The 17,975-nt window shown below is 42.5% G+C and overlaps 1 protein-coding gene across 1 annotated transcript in view; it reads right to left on the reverse strand.

Moving 5' to 3' along the window:
- ADAMTS12 (ADAM metallopeptidase with thrombospondin type 1 motif 12) overlaps positions 1–17,975 on the reverse strand; it is a 259,452-nt gene that overhangs the window by 13,752 nt on the left and 227,725 nt on the right. The window contains exons 20-22 of the mRNA XM_084784120.1: positions 15,402–15,554; positions 7,157–7,336; positions 3,789–3,932 (exon numbers count right to left, since the gene is read on the reverse strand). Coding sequence (XP_084640246.1) covers positions 3,789–3,932; positions 7,157–7,336; positions 15,402–15,554 — 477 coding nt within the window. The remainder of the gene's footprint in view (positions 1–3,788; positions 3,933–7,156; positions 7,337–15,401; positions 15,555–17,975) is intronic.

Below are 17,975 nucleotides of genomic sequence, written 5' to 3' on the forward strand. Positions count from 1 at the left end.
TTGTTGTTAGTTTTTCAAGACAGGGTTTCTCTGTGTAGCCTTGGCTGTCCTGCACTTGCTTTGTAGGCCAGTCTGGCCTCACATAGAACCACTTACCTCTGCCTCTTTTTTGTTTGTTTGTTTGTTTTTTTATGGAGAAAAAAGTGTATATTTAGAATTAGCCAGCTGGACTCAGTCTAGATGATCCCAATGTTTTTGGCAACATCCTGAGCATCAAAATCAAGAGGCAGCTGAGCATATGCCTTCGCTCTCCATCAGGCCTTATCAGGGTATTGGCATTGGCCACATCAGTGTCATCAAGTTTATTCAGAGCCTGGTTGACCTGGTGCTTGCTACCCTTGGCATCCACAATGAATACTAGTGTGTTGTTGTCTTCACGGTTGACTCAGTTGTCAGGGGCAACTTGATGATGGCATGATGACCAAGTAGCATCTTGGGCCACTGAGAGGTGGGTTATTTGTGTGTCTTCTTTTTGTGGCGTTCGATGCATTTCAGCACTGCCTTCTTAGCTTTCAAGGCCTTCACTTTGGCTATGGCTTTGGAGGGGCAGGAGCTCCCTTCTTCGATTTTGGAGCCATCTTGCTGAAAGGCATTATGTTATTTCTTAGTCTTATTTTCCTTATAGGAGAAAAACTTCCTGGAACAGAATCAAGTTCCCCATTTTTTTCATGCTTCATAGCAATCAGCAGGATCATCAACAAAAACCCACTGACTGACTGGCTCAAAAGGTCGCTGAAAAGAAAAGTCATTAAGCTTAAAAGGAGCCATTAGCCATTTGAAATATAATTGGAAGCTCAGCAGCAGATAAGATAATTTCCAGATGGGGACACTAGCAATCAACTCTGAACCCCAAGACCTCATCCCTACAGAGGCCTCCCAGATAGATGAAACAGAATGACACGTGACTTTTTCTTAATGTCTACTTATCTGTTTTGTTTTATTGTATATAAAGCATGAATCACAAATAGTGAGCAGCATGGGGTCTCGGGTTTGAATGAACAAGTCCAAGTTTTCTGTGACTAAATCTCGACATCATTTTAATCAAATCTTCCACAAGTATTGGCAAGAAACCGTGAAATAACTACTTGGTTAAAACATTCAGTATAAAAAAATGTCTGTAACAAAAGTGAGAAGAAAGCAAGATAGAGAATAATCAAACAAGACTCTGAAAGAATGCTGGGCTGGAATCTAGGGAATTCAGGATTTCTGGTTTACTGTTTATCATCCTAGAATCCTTCTTTCTTTCTCTATATCTGTAAGATAAAATTGTTGCATGAAGACTAAGTGTAGTGATTTGGTTTCCTGTTACCATGGTAAACATGGACCAAAAATATCTTGGTGTATTTGGTTGTAGGTTATGCCCCATCATCAAGGAAGCTGAAACAGGGAACTGGAAGCAGGAACTGAAGCAGACACCATGGAGGAATGATGCTTTCTGGATTTCTTTCCAGCTGGCTCAGTTACATAACTGAGACCCACCATCCACAGAGGGCTGAGCCCTCTCACGTGTATCATCAGTCTATTTCCTCTACAACTCGGGCAGGACAAGCAAGAACAGTGACTGAACTTGTCTACGGGATAGGAAACTTGTATCCTCTCCCTGAATCATTAATGAGATGGTGTTATTTATGCAACAAATAAACACAAGCTGTATAATCAGTCTTTCTCTCAGTTGCTGGTTAATTATTTTGTTTACTTCTCCATCAAACAAGCTGGCCACCTGGCAAACTGCTTTGTGGGCAGAAGAAAGGTCTAAGCTCACAAAGTCAGACTAAGCCTCAAGCTTTGTTATGTAAATGACTATATTTGGGTCTAAGAGAACATAAGGAATCCAAGGACTTGGGGCCCAAATAACCTTCCTACAGACCTTGTGTTTCCAGAATATTTTTGATAGTTGATTTTTTTTTATCTCTTGAAAGTATTCATTTTTCCCCTCTCTTCTAAACCCCAGATCACGAACACAGATTCACAGCAGCTATGAGGCAACTTTTGGTAGAGCCGGAAGTACTCCATCGGGGAAGAGCGGTGGATGTGAGGCATATGGAGACATGGTCCCTGTCAGTGAATGCAGTGAACACCCACAACGAGTCCAAAGGAGAAATAGATAGTAAAGCTGAGGTAGAGGGGCCGGAGAGATGGCTTAGCAGTTGTGGGTGCGTCCTATTCTCCCAGAGGACTCAAGTTTAGGACCCGGCACCCACATCAGGTAGCTTACAACCCAGCTCTAGGGTATATCACACCTCTGCCCTCCAAAGCCCCGAGCTCAAGCATGCATGCCCATACACAGGCATGCATGCAGATGCATCATTACGAAATAAGGCACAGCTGCTATGAAGGGAGAAGTGGGAAAAATGGTTGAGAGAAATTCACCTGGGGATCAGGGAAGGAGGACAACACAGAGGAAGAGAGGAGGGGGGGGGCAATAAATAGCATTAGGGATGTTTGAAAATGCCAGAGTGACTCATATTATTTCATGTTTACCTAAAATTGCACATAATAAATAAATCAATATAAATAAATAAATGCACATACATCTATACAATCTAATTGATACTTTGTCACTTTGGGTGGGTAACAATGCTCTTTTCAAAACCATAGACTGTATAACAAAAACCCCAGTGCCAAGCATGGGAAATCACATTTGAAGTCAGGGCAGCGCAAGAGACCCTCTCAAACAGTACAGGCTGTTTGCTGTTGACTTGATGCCTTCCAGACAAAGAAGGTGAGATCCTATTGCTGAAGACACACCACACTTTGGACACAGGACCTGGAGGAATAGACGTGGGTCTGATCTAGAGGCGTCCTACCTGAGCACTAGCCACTATGGTATCAGAGGAGCTATGCAAGCTGCCAAGGGAGAAAAGCAGTCAATGCTCCACAGCAATGGCCAGCATTAGACAATATTCTGAGAGCACAACAGTGGCACTTATATCCTGGGGGTAACCGACAGCTGTGTAACTTAGACCTAAGACCTGAGCAGCAGGAGGAAATTAATATCTGGCACTGTAAATTCAACCAGCCATTGGCTGGTAAGGCATTGGCACTTAGATGCAAACTCACTGCTATCACTTTCCTGAAACAGTGTAATTTCTAACTGCAGCCGAAATACCCTTATGTTTACACATCCCTCATCAAAGAAATCCCCCCCAGTGGAGGGAGATCATCATAGAAAGCTGCAACGGATCAAAATGCAGAGCTCAACTGCCCCCATTAGTATAATTACAGTACAACCCTCACAAGGCTCAGGGAACATTGTGGAAGAGGGGTCAGTAAGACTGTAACAGCCAAAGGACCAGGCATTCTGCTGTGAGACAGCGTCTTCTCAAACAGTAATAAGAGAGCGTGAAGTATGAGTGGGAGAGGCGGGGGTGGGGGCGGGGTGGGGGTGGGGTGGGGGTGGGGGTGGGGGGGTGGGGGCGGGGTGGGGGTGGGGTGAGGGTGGGGGTGGGGGGGTGGGGGGGTGGGGTGGGGGGGGTGGAGGTTTGCTCTGGGAAGAGTCCAGGAGAGTGCGGAGTGAGTGAATATAATCATGAAACACTGTATGAACATCTCAAAGAATTAATATAAAATAAACATGTATGGTCTCCATAAAATATTGAACGTGGCTTTTTAAATATTAATTTTTATCATTTCCAATTGTAGCCATAAATTTTTCATGCAAAGAGGTGGGTGAATTTAGAAACTTTAAAAATGTGCTACAAAATTTCTTCGTGTTAATAATATTAATAGGAAAGAAAGCGCTAAATGCAAGGCCAAGATAGAACAAAGCACCCGTAACCCATTCTTACCAGGTCCCAACTTCCAGTGGCCCAGTGACAGCAGAGATGTCTGTTGCAGGACACAGAGGACGCAGGTCTTTTTGTCCAGTCACAGAGGCCTCCTGGACAAGACACTCTTCTCTCCTGAACACCTCCTCCACAGGACCTAGAACACTGGCGCACAACACGGGCGGTCGGTAAAAAGTAGGTGGCGGCACACTCAGTGGCAGGGGCGAACATTTTGCTATCATTTGGAATGAGGACTCGAGAACTTAGTATGAGATATGGGAATCTGGATCTTCACAGGTTCCTTTAGGAAGTGGCCAATCAGAACAGATATTAGGTTATCTGCATAGCAAACGTAAAAGAACAGACAGCATGTTATCAGTTGTGTTCTCTGGCACCAGTTTCAGTTAACAACAATGTAAAGTTTAGGTTTTTAGACTTGCGGCTATGGGGCTGGAGAGATGGATGAGCAGTTCATAACATTGGCTGCTCTTCCAGAGGCCTCAGGTTCGATTCCCAGCACGCACACATAGTGGCTTGCACTATCTGTACTACAAGTCCCAGGGGGATCTGATGCCCTCTTCTGGCCTTTGCAGGCACCAGCAGCACCCATGGTGTACAGACATACAAGCAGGCAAAACACCCATACACATAAATACAATTTAAAAATTTTAAAAATATCTGATTAGCTCTGTCACCCTGCAAGGAGAACACACGTTGCCTGCTTCCTATTGAAATGTGACATTATTCCTTCCCCATTATTTACTTTTGGAATGGAAGTTTCCTTTAGTTAGTAAAACTGATGGGTTTGCTGAGGTATGTGATACGTGGATTGTAATATTCATAACAGAAACTCAAGACAGCAAGGTGGATTTCTGTAGGGCTACACCTCTAAGATGTCAGGTTATTGCTTATCAGAATGATGTCATATGATGCACGGTCTCACTGGCGTGAAGCTCCTAAGAGGAAATTAATTCACTAATAACCCTTGAAAAGTAATGCCAAAACACCGAGAACACCTTGAAAATGCCTAATTATGTCATGATTGCAACAACCACACCACCTGGTTGTCTTCTCAGGGTCAAGTCCATCACGGGAGCCACTGTGTGTTTGGTGGTGTCACAGAAAACAGAAAAGCTGCATACAATTGGCCATATATGCTCAAACAAAGGCCTTCAGAGGTTGCCTTCACAAATTTTTAGCTTTGAGAACCAACATAGGTTCCCCCTGCATTTATTCAACCTGTTTGCAGCCCTATGTGACGAACAAAGCAGAATTCCATGTTGGGGTTTCTGTGGCTCTGTGTATGTGCAGTTGGATTCAGGGCCACTTGAGCAAGTAGAAGGAAATGAGGGTGGACAGTTGAGTTGCTGGTTCTCAGAGCAGCAGTACCAGTATCCTCTCATGGAGAAGACATACTATAAAAACTCAGAGTTGCCCACCTGAGACTTCCTAATTGGCTCCTCTGGGGATTATCCCGTTCCTCTGTATGTTGGCAAACCTGTCAAATGCGTTTGAAGCATGCTATCATTTGACTGTCACTGATGTAGAGATGTTGCCATAGCCAAAGTGCATCGGCACTTTAATTAGTCTGATATGGCTGACATTTCCCAATGGGCCCAGTATATTCTCAGGATGGCAAGCCATTAAGCAGAGTAGAGTTATGACAAGTCAATGAAAATATCTGCCTTCCGACTTTGTGAACTTTCTCAGGACAAAGACATTTGGAAAAGTTGGTGGTAGGAGGCCTTTGGAGAACGGATTGATATTGGGGCTTCCCAGAAACTGAGGAAATACAAAGATAATATCTTCTCCATAATAAAAAAAACCTGACTGATAAATGATTATTGTGGGAAGGTTGAGTCAGGTCTCACTGTAGAGCCCGGCAGTCCTGGAATTCGTTACGTAGGGGAGGTTGCCCTCCGACTCACAGATATTTGCCTTCTTCTGCTTCCCCAGGGTGCTGAGCTTAAAAGCATGTGCCATCGCTCCTGCCCTTTGATTGGTCATCTTTGATAGCCTGAAAATGCTATGTCTCTGACCTGGAAACCTCCACTTTCCTGTAAAAATTTCCAGGATTTAAAAGGTTTACCTGAACGAGTCCAGGCTAGGCTTAGCACAGGAGAGGAACTTGGAAGTCTAGGTCCATGCATAAGAGTAACAGGTACTCCATGCATTCCAGAGTTGAGTAAAAAAGAAAGCGAGGGAAAATAGAGGACAGTGTCCTGCTATCCCACACTGCCTAGGAAACACCACATAGCAGTTCTGGTATTTGGGACTCAACATGAGCCAGTGGCCCAGAGTGAAGTCGGGAGTCCCAGGGGAATCAGTTTTCTGTGTAGGGTGTGTGTCTTCAGGCTGTCACCCTCCCTGTTACCCTCTTGTGTACATTACAGGCACCCCTAAATGAGTTAATTATTCATCTTTCTCCCTCATTCAGTCTCTGCTCAACTCTCACTGGACCAAATTCTATAGAGGAGCAGGGACTGATACCAGAGTCTGCTTGACATTTGAATAAATACTTTGTCATTTATTTTCTACTTGTGCAACCTCAAGTGTATTTCTTAACCTCACTGAGTTAAAAATTTTTTAAATCTATAAAGTGGAATGGATAAGGCCTACCACCCACATCATTGTGAGAATTAAACTAGGAAATAGATAAAATACACCATGTACACACATTATAGTTTTGGGTTCTCATTTTTGTTTGATGCATGGGTATACTTGTGAATATTTTTTTCCGTTAATGCATCTATCTGTTAGGAAATGAAACTGTCATCATGTTTTACCAGAGAAAAATAACCTTGTTTTATGGTCTAGACATCAAAATCCAGCAGAGTTCCTTCTTTCACAAAAGACACACACACACACACACACACACACACACACACACACTCACACACACACACACACACACCCTTTTATTTGTGCAAACAATCATCTGGGTATTTAATTGAAATATGAGCCTAAAATTATATGGTGTGGGAAGGATCTGGCCATTTTTCCCAGCTGGACTGAAGAAGGCTTTAGACAGGTGTGCAAGGCTGTTATAAATAGCTCATCAAAGTAGTCTATTTTGAATCATTTCATTGTGTTCATATCCCCAACAGGGTCCCTAATTATCCAATATGTCCAATGTGAGATCAAGTTCTAATAAAACACTGCACTGTCCTGACTGCAACCATATTGTATCATTTCCCCAGTGGAATCCTACGAGGTTTTGACCTGCTGTTTCTCCCATGCAGTGTGGTTGGGTCACTAAATGGAGCTGAATCCATGGCATAATGGCAGTGTGGTCTTTTGCAACTTCTACGCTCACGCGTTAATGGAACACTTCATGGCCTATCAGACTCGACCTCTGTGATGCTGTCCACCTCTCCTGGGCACCATACCTGGCTCCAGGGCTCCGCTTGCCATTCTTCACAGGGCTCCAGGTTACAGCTCATACTCAGTGGAGGAGGAATGCCAGCTAGGAACTGGCAGTGAAACGGCCTCAGGCTCCGGTGCTGGTCCTGGCTGTCCATGCACTGAATCTCACGGATCTTGAAGCCTCCGCTGCAGTTTCGGGAGCACTGAATGGAGAACAAAAGCCGAGTTAACAGCTGAACCCTTGGCACTGGGACTCCACGCTCCATCACTGTGGAAGCATCAGGCTTCCAGTGTGCACGGAGAGAGAGAGAAAGGTCAAGCTTCATCTGCACGTGGCCCACTTTCCTTCATATTTATTGAGAGGCAACCATATAAGCAAGTCTCCTAGGGCTTTCTGGGGTCCAAAAACTCCTTGTGTGAGTTTGGATGCCTGTCAGCAGTGGGTGAGGATCCCAGCTTTGTCCCTCTCTGACTTTGAGCCTTGGATACACTTTGAACCTCAGAGAACGTATTTGTAAACTGGGGGGTGTTTAACTGTTATCTTACAGGCTCCTGGAAGGCAAGAGCCTGTACTCCTGGCTTTCACAGAAATCATCATTATAGGGTTGTGGCAGGCCAGAGAAAATCTCCCAAATCCCCCAAATACTTCTCAACCTTCCCCCACTGTCCAGAAACATGCACCATGATACCTGGTAAAATCCTGGCCTGCGTCTTAGTTTGATTTCTGTTACTATGATTAAAATCCCCTGCCAAGGGCAACTTAATCAAGAAAGAGTGTATTCTGGCTGCAGTTGTAGGTTATAGCCCATGGTGACAGGGCTCACAGTGGTGGGATTCTGAGGGAGCTGGTCACACCCTTTCCTCAGTCAAGAAGCTGTGAGGAATGCTTGTGCTCAGGTAACTTTCTCTTTTTCATACAGTCTAGGACCCAAACCTAGGGAATGATACAACCCACAATAGAAAGCTCTTCCCAATTCAGTTAAGCCAATTAGGATAACCTCCATGGGCATGCCTACTCGGCTATCCCCCAGGTGATGCTAAACCCTATCGAGCTGTCCACATTAAACATCACAGTCTGTAATATAGGGAGACATGGGCCCACTCGACAAAAGGGTAGATGGATGCTAGAATGTTTTCACAAACTAAGCATGATCGACTCTAGCCAACAAAACACAAATTAAAGAAGGTATACCTTCCTCACATGTGTTAAGCACATGTAGAAAAGTAAAAGCAAGCTGCCACTTTAAAACTAGCTTTATTAGGAAAAGGAAATTGCACAAGAAATAAGTGTAATATGGGATTTTATTTTCTCATGTTCTATTGGTTGCTACAAGCCGCTACTCCCAAATACAATTTCCAAATTATCACTCTTCTGTTGTTGGAATCGTATTCACATTTGGTGGGAAATGAAATTTACTAACACGTTGTGGGGAAAGTGGGGACACATTAAAACCACTTCACTCACAATGCCGCTTGGCTTTTGTGTGCAGAATGCCAATTGCTGGGTTCGTGTTCTTATTGCCCCAATTGTATTTCTATTTTCCTAATATGGGGCCTGAGGTCCAGGCTGAGGACAGGAGTCAGTGTAAGGGGAACAGAAAACTGGCTAGTGCTCTGGTAAAACTGAGTAAGTTTGGGAGCTTTCCAGTTATAATGCCAGTTGCTTTAATGGCTTTGTGAACCAAATCAAGGCCAAGGTACAATGAAACAAAATTTCATTCTCTCAAGGATTTTTGGTTTTGGTGGTGGATCAGTATATAAAATACATTGGATCCTGAATATTTAAATTTTAATCTGAGTTCCACAGCTTCTGTTTTAAATGCCTATTCTACCTATAGAAGTTCATTGAGTTGTGTAGACCCTCGGTCTGGCTGATTTTAGTACGTGACATTTTTTTTTTAATTTCCAAGTTTTTATATTAACTTTATAAAATTAAAGAAAGTAAAAATGCCTTTATTATTGGACTGACTGATAGAAATAAAATGACATGTCCACCTCTTCCTTTGGGTGCTACTTTTGATTTGTGTCACCCCCTTTCACATTGGATTCATACAGAGTCTGCAGAAACATATAATAAGGGAGTTAAGGAGCATTAATTATGAGCCTGGCACCAAGAGGCAACACGGGTGTGGATAAATTACTCCTCTAAGACCCCATTTCTTCACTGATGTCAACATAATGACAAGCTGGGTGATTAATGATCCCAACATCCTCAAGTATCAGAGAAGCCTGGATCACCGCAGTTGTACTGTGTTGTGATTTCAGAACACCCAAAGCTTCAGGCCGAACATTACACAAGGATATAGAATTTAAAGAAAAACCTTCCTTTTTACTTTTTTTCCTTGTGCTGAACACATTTACAGGATTTTTTAAATCAGGTAGTGATCCAAAAGTATATGGGTGGCAGGAACAGGGCTTGTTTGAGCGAAGCAGAAAACGCGAGGACATGGACTAGGTTGGTATAGAAGGGGACACGGATCTTTCTCACTAGTTATTAACAGCTGCTATGGTCCAAGCTCTGCATCTCTACCGCAAGTGATTAGCAATGGGCTGTTGAGGGGATTCACATAAACCAGCGATAAATTACATCACATAAGCCATTCAAGACCCCGTGATGTTATAAAGAGGTGGTGGGTATCTTCACCGCATAAACCGAAGAAAGGCTTTAATACAGGAGAATTTAGGCCAAAACTCATAAATAGATGATGCTGAAGGTAAAAAGGAGGACACAGAGGAAGAGACAATGACCTGCACAGACACATGGTTTGTCTGCAAACAGCACACTGCAGAAAGGAGGAGAGTAAGAGCGTGGGGTGAGATGGGCGTGGAGGGCCTTGTGCTCCACACATCAATGCTCTTGGGAACAAATTTCAATTTTTTTGTGGCCCCAATTTCATGAGATGACTAGATTCATATTTTGTTTCTTCCATTTAATTTTCATTTCTCCATCTTTCCTTAGGGGATCTCTGAATTTCAGATGCTTAGCGGTATAAAAAAAGAGTATGGTGGCTTAAAAACAGAATAAATTATTAATGTAACTAAGGTCAAATAAATACAGAGATCTTCACTGTATCAGCCACCTTCTTGACACTCAGTTTTGCTTCCTGGGGGATGGGTACATCTCTCTAATATATAATTCTATGTGCTGGCCTTTAAACATTAAATTTTAATATGTTTCTAGTGATGTGTAAATATACACAGGACTCTTCCCATATTAGACTATACTAGAATAAGACAGAGTCGTTAACAAAGAGACGACACCTGATGGTTTAAAGATAGGGTGTAGTCACCTCTTAGTTTTCAGCAAAGCTACAAATAATATAATTGACAATTGTTTTTTTTCCTTTGTTAATTTATTCTTGTTACATCTCAATGGTTATCCCATCCCTTGTATCCTCCCATTCTTCCCTCCCTCCTCTTTTCCCCTTATTCCCCTCCCCTATGACTGTTCCTGAGGGGGATTACCTCCCCCTGTATATGCTCATAGGGTATCAAGTCTCTTCTTGGTAACCTGCTATCCTTCCTCTGAGTGCCACCAGGTCTCCCCCTCCAGGGGATATGGTCAACTGTTAGGCACCAGAGTATGTGAGAAAGTCATATCCCACTCTCTACTCTACTGTGGAGAGTGTTCTGTCCATTGTCTAGATCTAGGTAGGGGTTTAAAGTTTACCGCCTGTATTGTCCTTGGCTGGTGCCTTAGTTTGAGCGGGACCCCTGTGCCCAAATCTGCCTATCATAATATTCTACTTGTAGGCTTCTAGGACCATCTGGATCCTTCTACTTTGCCATTCTCCCATGCTTCTCTCATCTAGAGTCCCACTAGAATGTCCTCCCCTCTGTCTCAGTTTCCTGGTAAGTGAAGGCTTTCGTGGGACATGCCCCTAAGAGAAAATGGTAGTGCTGCATATGTGGGAAGACAGGTAGTCCCAAGAGGAAAACACACTTCTGATTCATTTCAGGAAGGAATACAATTTGTTTGACTTAATTCCAAAAAGGACAGCACCCAATCTAAGAAACACGACAGGGCGACTGCCAGTTCGTTAATTTGCAGGATTGAAGCAACATCTAAAATGTCCTTTCTGGAAGTGTGTGGAGTGGAAAATCATGGGTAGTTTAGGTGTCAGACCTACTGCAGGGGGTTCCAAGAGCTTCTTTGCCATTTTTTTTTTTGCATTTTTCCCATCATGAGAATCCCTTCCATTTCCCAAGAGATTCATTCTGAAATTAGTGTGTGTTACCCAACCGGTGAGCTCATCTCTTATGCAGTGTTTCCTTCCTCTTGAAACGCTGTGACAGAAGCGATGAGCTGTCATTCAGTTGATGGTTTCTTGAAATTTAGAGTGTGTAGAATGAGCGTCATAAACAACCACTCTAAATCTCACTTTCCTTATCACAGATGACAAATTCCTCTATTATGTTAATAATGACATAATAATAATAGTAATAATAATAATGTTATAATAATAACAACAATAATGTTATAATAATATATTAATAATTATGTTAATAATAATAGTGATATTTTTGAAAGCATCTGCACCTGATGGCACTGGGGACTGCTGGCTTCTTGCACGTAGCTTAAGTGACCTAAGGTTCAATGGGCAGCTGAGTCCTTTGTTTAGCATTGGGAGCAAACAAGCTCTCTAGCCAGCCCCCCTCTGGCAGGATTCACGTGTCCATCCACCTCATGCTTCAAGTCTAGGAAGTCGGAGGTTAGTAAACACCTAACACTCACTCTAACATTCACTGTTTAGCGTAAGTCGTGTCCAAACCTTACCCCCCACCCCCAAACAGGCTTTTGCCACTTATAGTTGTTTTGTATACTGCTGTAGTTAGAATTCAGACTGTTTCCCAAAGGCCCGTGTGTGAAAGCCTTGTTCCTCAGCATGGTGTTAAATGGAGGTGATAGAATTGCTAAAGAGTGGGGTGAAGTCGGAGGTCTCCTGGACACAGGCCCTTGAAGAGGATTATCCCTCCTCGGTTTTTGTAACCTGCCTCCCAGTCACTAGGTGGCAGCATTGCTTCACCACATGCTTCCTGCCATGGCTGCCACAGCCCAAAGCAATGCGATCAACTGGTCACAGATCCTCTAAAAATCACGATTTAAAATAAGCCTTTTCTTTTTATAAGTTGATTAGCTCAGGTATTTGTTGTAGTGACAAAAGCTAACGAATAAACCTTTTGATCCTTACGCAACCCATAGGTTAAGTAGAGGCAATAGTATTAATTTATTTCCGAAGTAAGTATATTGATCCTCCTAAGAGGCTGGATGAATAGGCCAATATACACACTAATTAGTGCCCTGGCAGGACTCCCAATTCACATGTGCCTGATTCCTAATGCACCACTGCCTCTAGCATGATTCTGTTGTTTTATGAGACAGAGTATTTTTTTATTTTAAGATGATAACTATTTTGCAGAGCTGTTTTTCCAGGCTGAAACAGGTCTGGAAAGCATTAAGTGTTACCTAAAACCAAAGAGGTAAAATAGTATTTACCATAAACACATGCAAGTTAAAACCAAAACATCTGCTTAGCTCCGGCCTCCAGCCAATATGCCACTCTTGACAGAACTGTATTTACAGGCACAGAGCGATGACTCACAGCCTGTCCGTCTTCCCTGGGGATTCTGGGCCACGCAACAGAATGTGACCTGCCTGATTGTATCACCGTCTCTGTGACTATGTAGATACACATTTACTCAGGCCTTCTCTTGGCTCTTTGAAATAAACAAACCCCATCTGGGGCAGAGTCTTGCTACATAGTCCTGTTGCCTTGGAACTCAGTATGAGGTTCAGGCTGGGTTCAACTTTCTTACAATCCTGCTTCAGCCTGAGGATTATAGCCATGCACCGCCACACCCAGCTTGCCTCTCGGATTTAATTCTATAGAAACATGCTCTCTCTAGCCCACATCGGAGGAACCTTGACTTTATTTCAGCCAGTTGATGCAGAGAGGAAGAGTCATCCTGATAAGCGGTCTCTAGACAGGTGAAAGGTAGAAATCTAAATGTGCAACAGTGTTTCTGGTCAAAGATGACAAATGTATACAAGACCCGGTAGCAGGCTTCACCACGAGAAAGGGACTTAGAGCCAGAGTCAGCCAGGCCATGTCAACCCAGACAGTGAACACGGAAATCCCTTGAGAGTACATGGATGCGCCCTCAGGTGTGACGCCTGTGGGCTCAGGGAAGACGGTAATACTGTGTGTGGACTCTAAAGGATTTAAATGTCTCTGTTTGGGTAGAGATTTCTAAACTACTGATGAAGGGTTGAGGTAAAGTTGAAATATTAACTCTGAGAAAGTCTGAAGAAAACAACTGTCAACTAAAAAAAAAACAAAAACAAAAACAAAAAACTAAACTCTCTGATGGATAAAGGAAGGAAGATTCTAGCCAAATTCCACATATGAGCTCCCAAATTTTTCATCTGGGACTTCCCACTGGCTAGAATTCCTCAGGCCCAACTTGACCTTTTCAATGTACTAGCTGGTTCAGTTATCTGTCCTTTTCATGTCACATAATTTCCATGGAAATGATTATTCTCAGTGACAGGTGAATTGAGTTTTGGGACATGGGTGACACTTGGCAAAGTCTGAAAAATGAGGCATTTCTTTAGCTACTTTTAGATACGGGAGATAATTCATAGATAGATAAGTAGTCTGTCTTTGCTGAGTCCTGGGTTTGTTATGAGTTGGAAGAAAAACAAAAACCAAAACAAAACCACAATGGAATGTGAATTTATTTGTCATTTAAAAACTTACAGTACCAACATACAAACAGAAAGGTTGAGGAGGGTCACTGGAAAGTGTAGTGACTTTCTCAAGCAGCTATCCCTACTCTCATCTCTTTCCAAAATTCAGAATCTTTATCTGGGGGAAGGGTCATAAAGTACATCGACGATATTTTATGTTCCTGTCGGAAGGCAAGTCTGTCCCATGATTTGCCTCACTGTCTGCTTCTGAGACACAAACTCACCACCAAATGAAGGAATAACACCTAGGCTTTAGAGGGTCCTGGGCCTCTGCAGACTATCTAGATGCTTTCTCTTTCCCAAAGTCTTAGCTATCATGGGAATCTGTTTCTTTGGAGAGGTGATCAGGGTCTATAGGGAGGCTTAGAGTTAGGTACTTATAGAACACAGAAGGGGTATCCATAGCTCATACCTGCTCTTGCTACCCACCTGGACCTAAACTCTGAGTCTTTCAAGGTCTGACTCAACTCCAACCCAGGAGGATGGGCATATGGCCTGACTAGTTACCTTCAAAGCACCTGGATTAACCTGAAGACTTGACCCATACCTTTTGCAAGGGACTTTGCAGAGCCAACAGTGGATTGAATAACTGCAGGTTGGCAAGGGTTGTAAGATGTATATTAATACAAGGACTATACTTTTCTTTTGTTTTGTTCCTGAGAGCAGGTTTCGTGTAGTCCAGGGTGACCTAGAACTTATGCTATAGCTTAGGATGACCCTTAACTCATGATTCTTTTCCCTTGGCTCCTCAAGTGGTGGGATTACAGACACGTACCATCACATGTAGCCTTTGAATATACTTTTTAATGGCCAGATTATCCTTTAAACCATCACTACCACCACCACCAAGATGATGATGATGATGATGTTGATGAGTTTCTCTCTCTCTCTCTCTCTCTCTCTGTGTGTGTGTGTGTGTGTGTGTGTGTGTGAGTGTGAATGCTAGAAGAGGGCATCAGTCTCCCTAGAGCTGGAGCTCCCAGTAGTTATGAGCCACCCAATGTGGCTACTGGGATCTAGACTCAGTTCCTCTATAAGAACCGAAAGCACTCTTAACGACTGGACTATCCCTCTAGCCCCAGATTATTCTTAATGCTACTCCTTCTTTTCATTTTAGGCAAATAAAATTGTCTTGTAAAGAGCCATTTAGCCATGACTTAATTATACATGTGGCGATGTGTAATCACTCATTATACAATTATAATGTTCATACAATGCAAAATTGAAATGAGTAAGAAATATTGGACTGCATGCTGGACAAAGAAACTAATTTTGAAACGTTAATTATTTCATCCAGTTTATCTCACAAGAGTAAGGACACATATGTAAAACTTTGTAGGTTAATAGCAAGTCTGGCTTCTAGGTAACTTAGAATAAGCAAATGGTAGTGTCCTTGCTTCTTTAAGGAGGCAAAAGGGAGGCAGGAAGGAAGGAAGGGAGGGGAGTAGACATCTCTGGCAAGTATTTATATAGGACCGACCCACTCCTATCCCTGAAAACACAGTCTCAGAGATTACCTTGCTCCAATTTCCCACTCGCCAGCCAGCGCAGGGGCGGAGGTGGCACTTCTTAGCAGGGTCTGGTCTCTGAAGGGTTGCACAGTCAGCATCCATCCCAGTGCTACACTCCACACTCCTCCAGTAGGCCCCCAGCCCGCATGTGGTGGAGCACTGCAGCAGGAAAGAAGGAAGAGAAGACAGACTGAGAGCTTGTCTCAGGTGCCCCATCACTGGGGTCCTGGAGCCAAAGGTTTCCTGTCCCAGATGCTAAAGTTGTCATGGATATGAATATGCACAGGAGCCAAATGTCTGTTTGAAGCACAAATTGGATGTGGAAAAGCAGTAAGAATTTGGTTCATGTAAGGCCACAATGCCAACCTAATGTTTGATTAGACTGTTTCTTTTTTTTATCCCCCCTTTATTATTGACAGAACACATTCCATCTGATCTGTGTGTATTGAAAACAGATATTTGTAAGTAGGACACTGGAGTGGTTAGAACAGCATTCTTACATGTCCCTCTTACATGCTCCCATTGGTGGGGCATCTCTGTGACAAGCTGGAGACCTACAAAATGGTAGACTTCTGGAAGAATATGGGGGTAAGTCTAGCTGAGAACCCTACCTTCTAACTAGCCAGGACTCCTAGTGGAGGGAAGGGAACACCAACACACCCACAAAAACTTCAACGCAAAATTTACCCTGCTTACAAGATGTGCAGGGATAAAGATAGAGCAGAGATTGAGAGAATATATAACCAATGCCTGGCTCAACCTGATAACCACACCAGGGGAGAGAGCCAATCCCTGACATTATTAATGACACTCTGCTATGATTGCAGATGGGAGCCATGTTAGAGTCCTCTCAGCCTTTCTTTTGCCCACCTGGAATGTAGCCAGCAAAGACCTCCAGGTCCCTAAGAACACCCAGCCAGCAGAAGTAAGCAGTCTGCTATTCTCTGTACTCCATTATTAGTCCCAAATCTCTGACTGCCTCCTTCAAGAGTCCTGTCAGCATCAGAAATATTCAACCAACACCGGGGACAGCAAGATGGCTAAAGATCAGTGTAAGAACACAATCAACAAGAGGCAGGACCATATGACATCACCAGAGCCCACCTATCTGACTACAGCAAGCCCTGGGGACCCTGACACAGCTGAAGAAAAGAAGACAAACTTAAATCCAACCTTATAAAGATGATAGAGGCCTTAAAGGAGGATATCTATGAATCTCTTAAAGAAATACATGAAAATTCAATCAAGCAGGAGAAGGAAATCAATAAATCCCTTAATAAAATATAGGAAAATACAATTAAATAAGTGAAGGAAATGAATAAAACAGTCCAAGACATAAAAATGAAAATAGAACCAATAAAGAAAACATAAGTTGAGGCAATTCTGGAGACGGAAAACCTAGAGAAGAGAACAGGAACCACAGACAAAAGCATCACCAACAGAATGCAAGAGATGGAAGAGAGCAGGTACAGAAGATGAGATTGAAGAAATCGATACATCAGTCAAAAAAATGTTAACATCTAAAAGTTCCTGACACAAGACATCCAAGAAATAGGGGAAATTATGAAAAGGCCAAACTAAAAATAATAGGAATAGAAGAAGGAAAAGATTCCAAGCTCCAAGGTCCAAAAAATATTTTCAACTAAATCACACAGGAAAATTTCCCCAACCTAAAGAAAGAAATGCCCATAAACATATAACAATTTACAGAACACCAAATAGATTAGACAAGAAAAGAAAATCATCCTGGCACATAACAATCAAAACACTAAATGTACAGAACAAAGAAAATTAATAGCTGAGAGGGAAAAAGACCAAGTCACATATAAAAGCAGACATATCAGAATTACATCTGATCTCTCAATAAAGACTCTAAAACACAGAAGGGCTTGGGCAGATATCTTACAGACACCAAGAGACCACAGATGTCAGCCAAGACTACTATACCCAGCAAAACTTTTAATCTCTATAAGGGGAGAAAAGGAGCTATTCCATGATAAAAAAAAAAACAAATTTAAACAATATCTATCTACAAATCCAGCCCTACTGAAGATACTAGAAGGAAAGGTCCAACCCAAGGAGGCTAACTACACCCAAGAAAACACAAGAAATACATAATCCCACATCAGCAAAACCAAAAGAAAGGAAACACACACACACACACACACACACACACACACACACACACACACACCACATACACTCTACCACCACCAACATCAAAATAACAGAAATTAACAATCATTGGTAATTAATATCTCTCAACATCAATAGATTCAATTCCCCAATAGAAAGACACAGACTAGCAGAATGGATGTGAAACAGGATCCATCATTTTACTATACACAAGAAACACACCTCAGCAACAAAGATAGACATTATCTCAGAGTAAAGGGCTGGAAGAAGGTTTTCCAAACACATGGACCCAAGAAGAAAGTTGGAGTAGCCATTCTAGTATTTAATAAAATAAACTTACTTTATAATTTCTACACTGAATCAATGGTGGTATTGTTATAGAGGTAATTTGTTTTTTTGTGAATTCAAAAGTAACTAGGAGGTGACCTCTATGATGTTATAAAA

Source organism: Acomys minous (assembly GCF_964271855.1).
Source record: "Acomys minous genome assembly, chromosome: 5".
NCBI classification, from domain to species: domain Eukaryota; kingdom Metazoa; phylum Chordata; class Mammalia; order Rodentia; family Muridae; genus Acomys; species Acomys minous.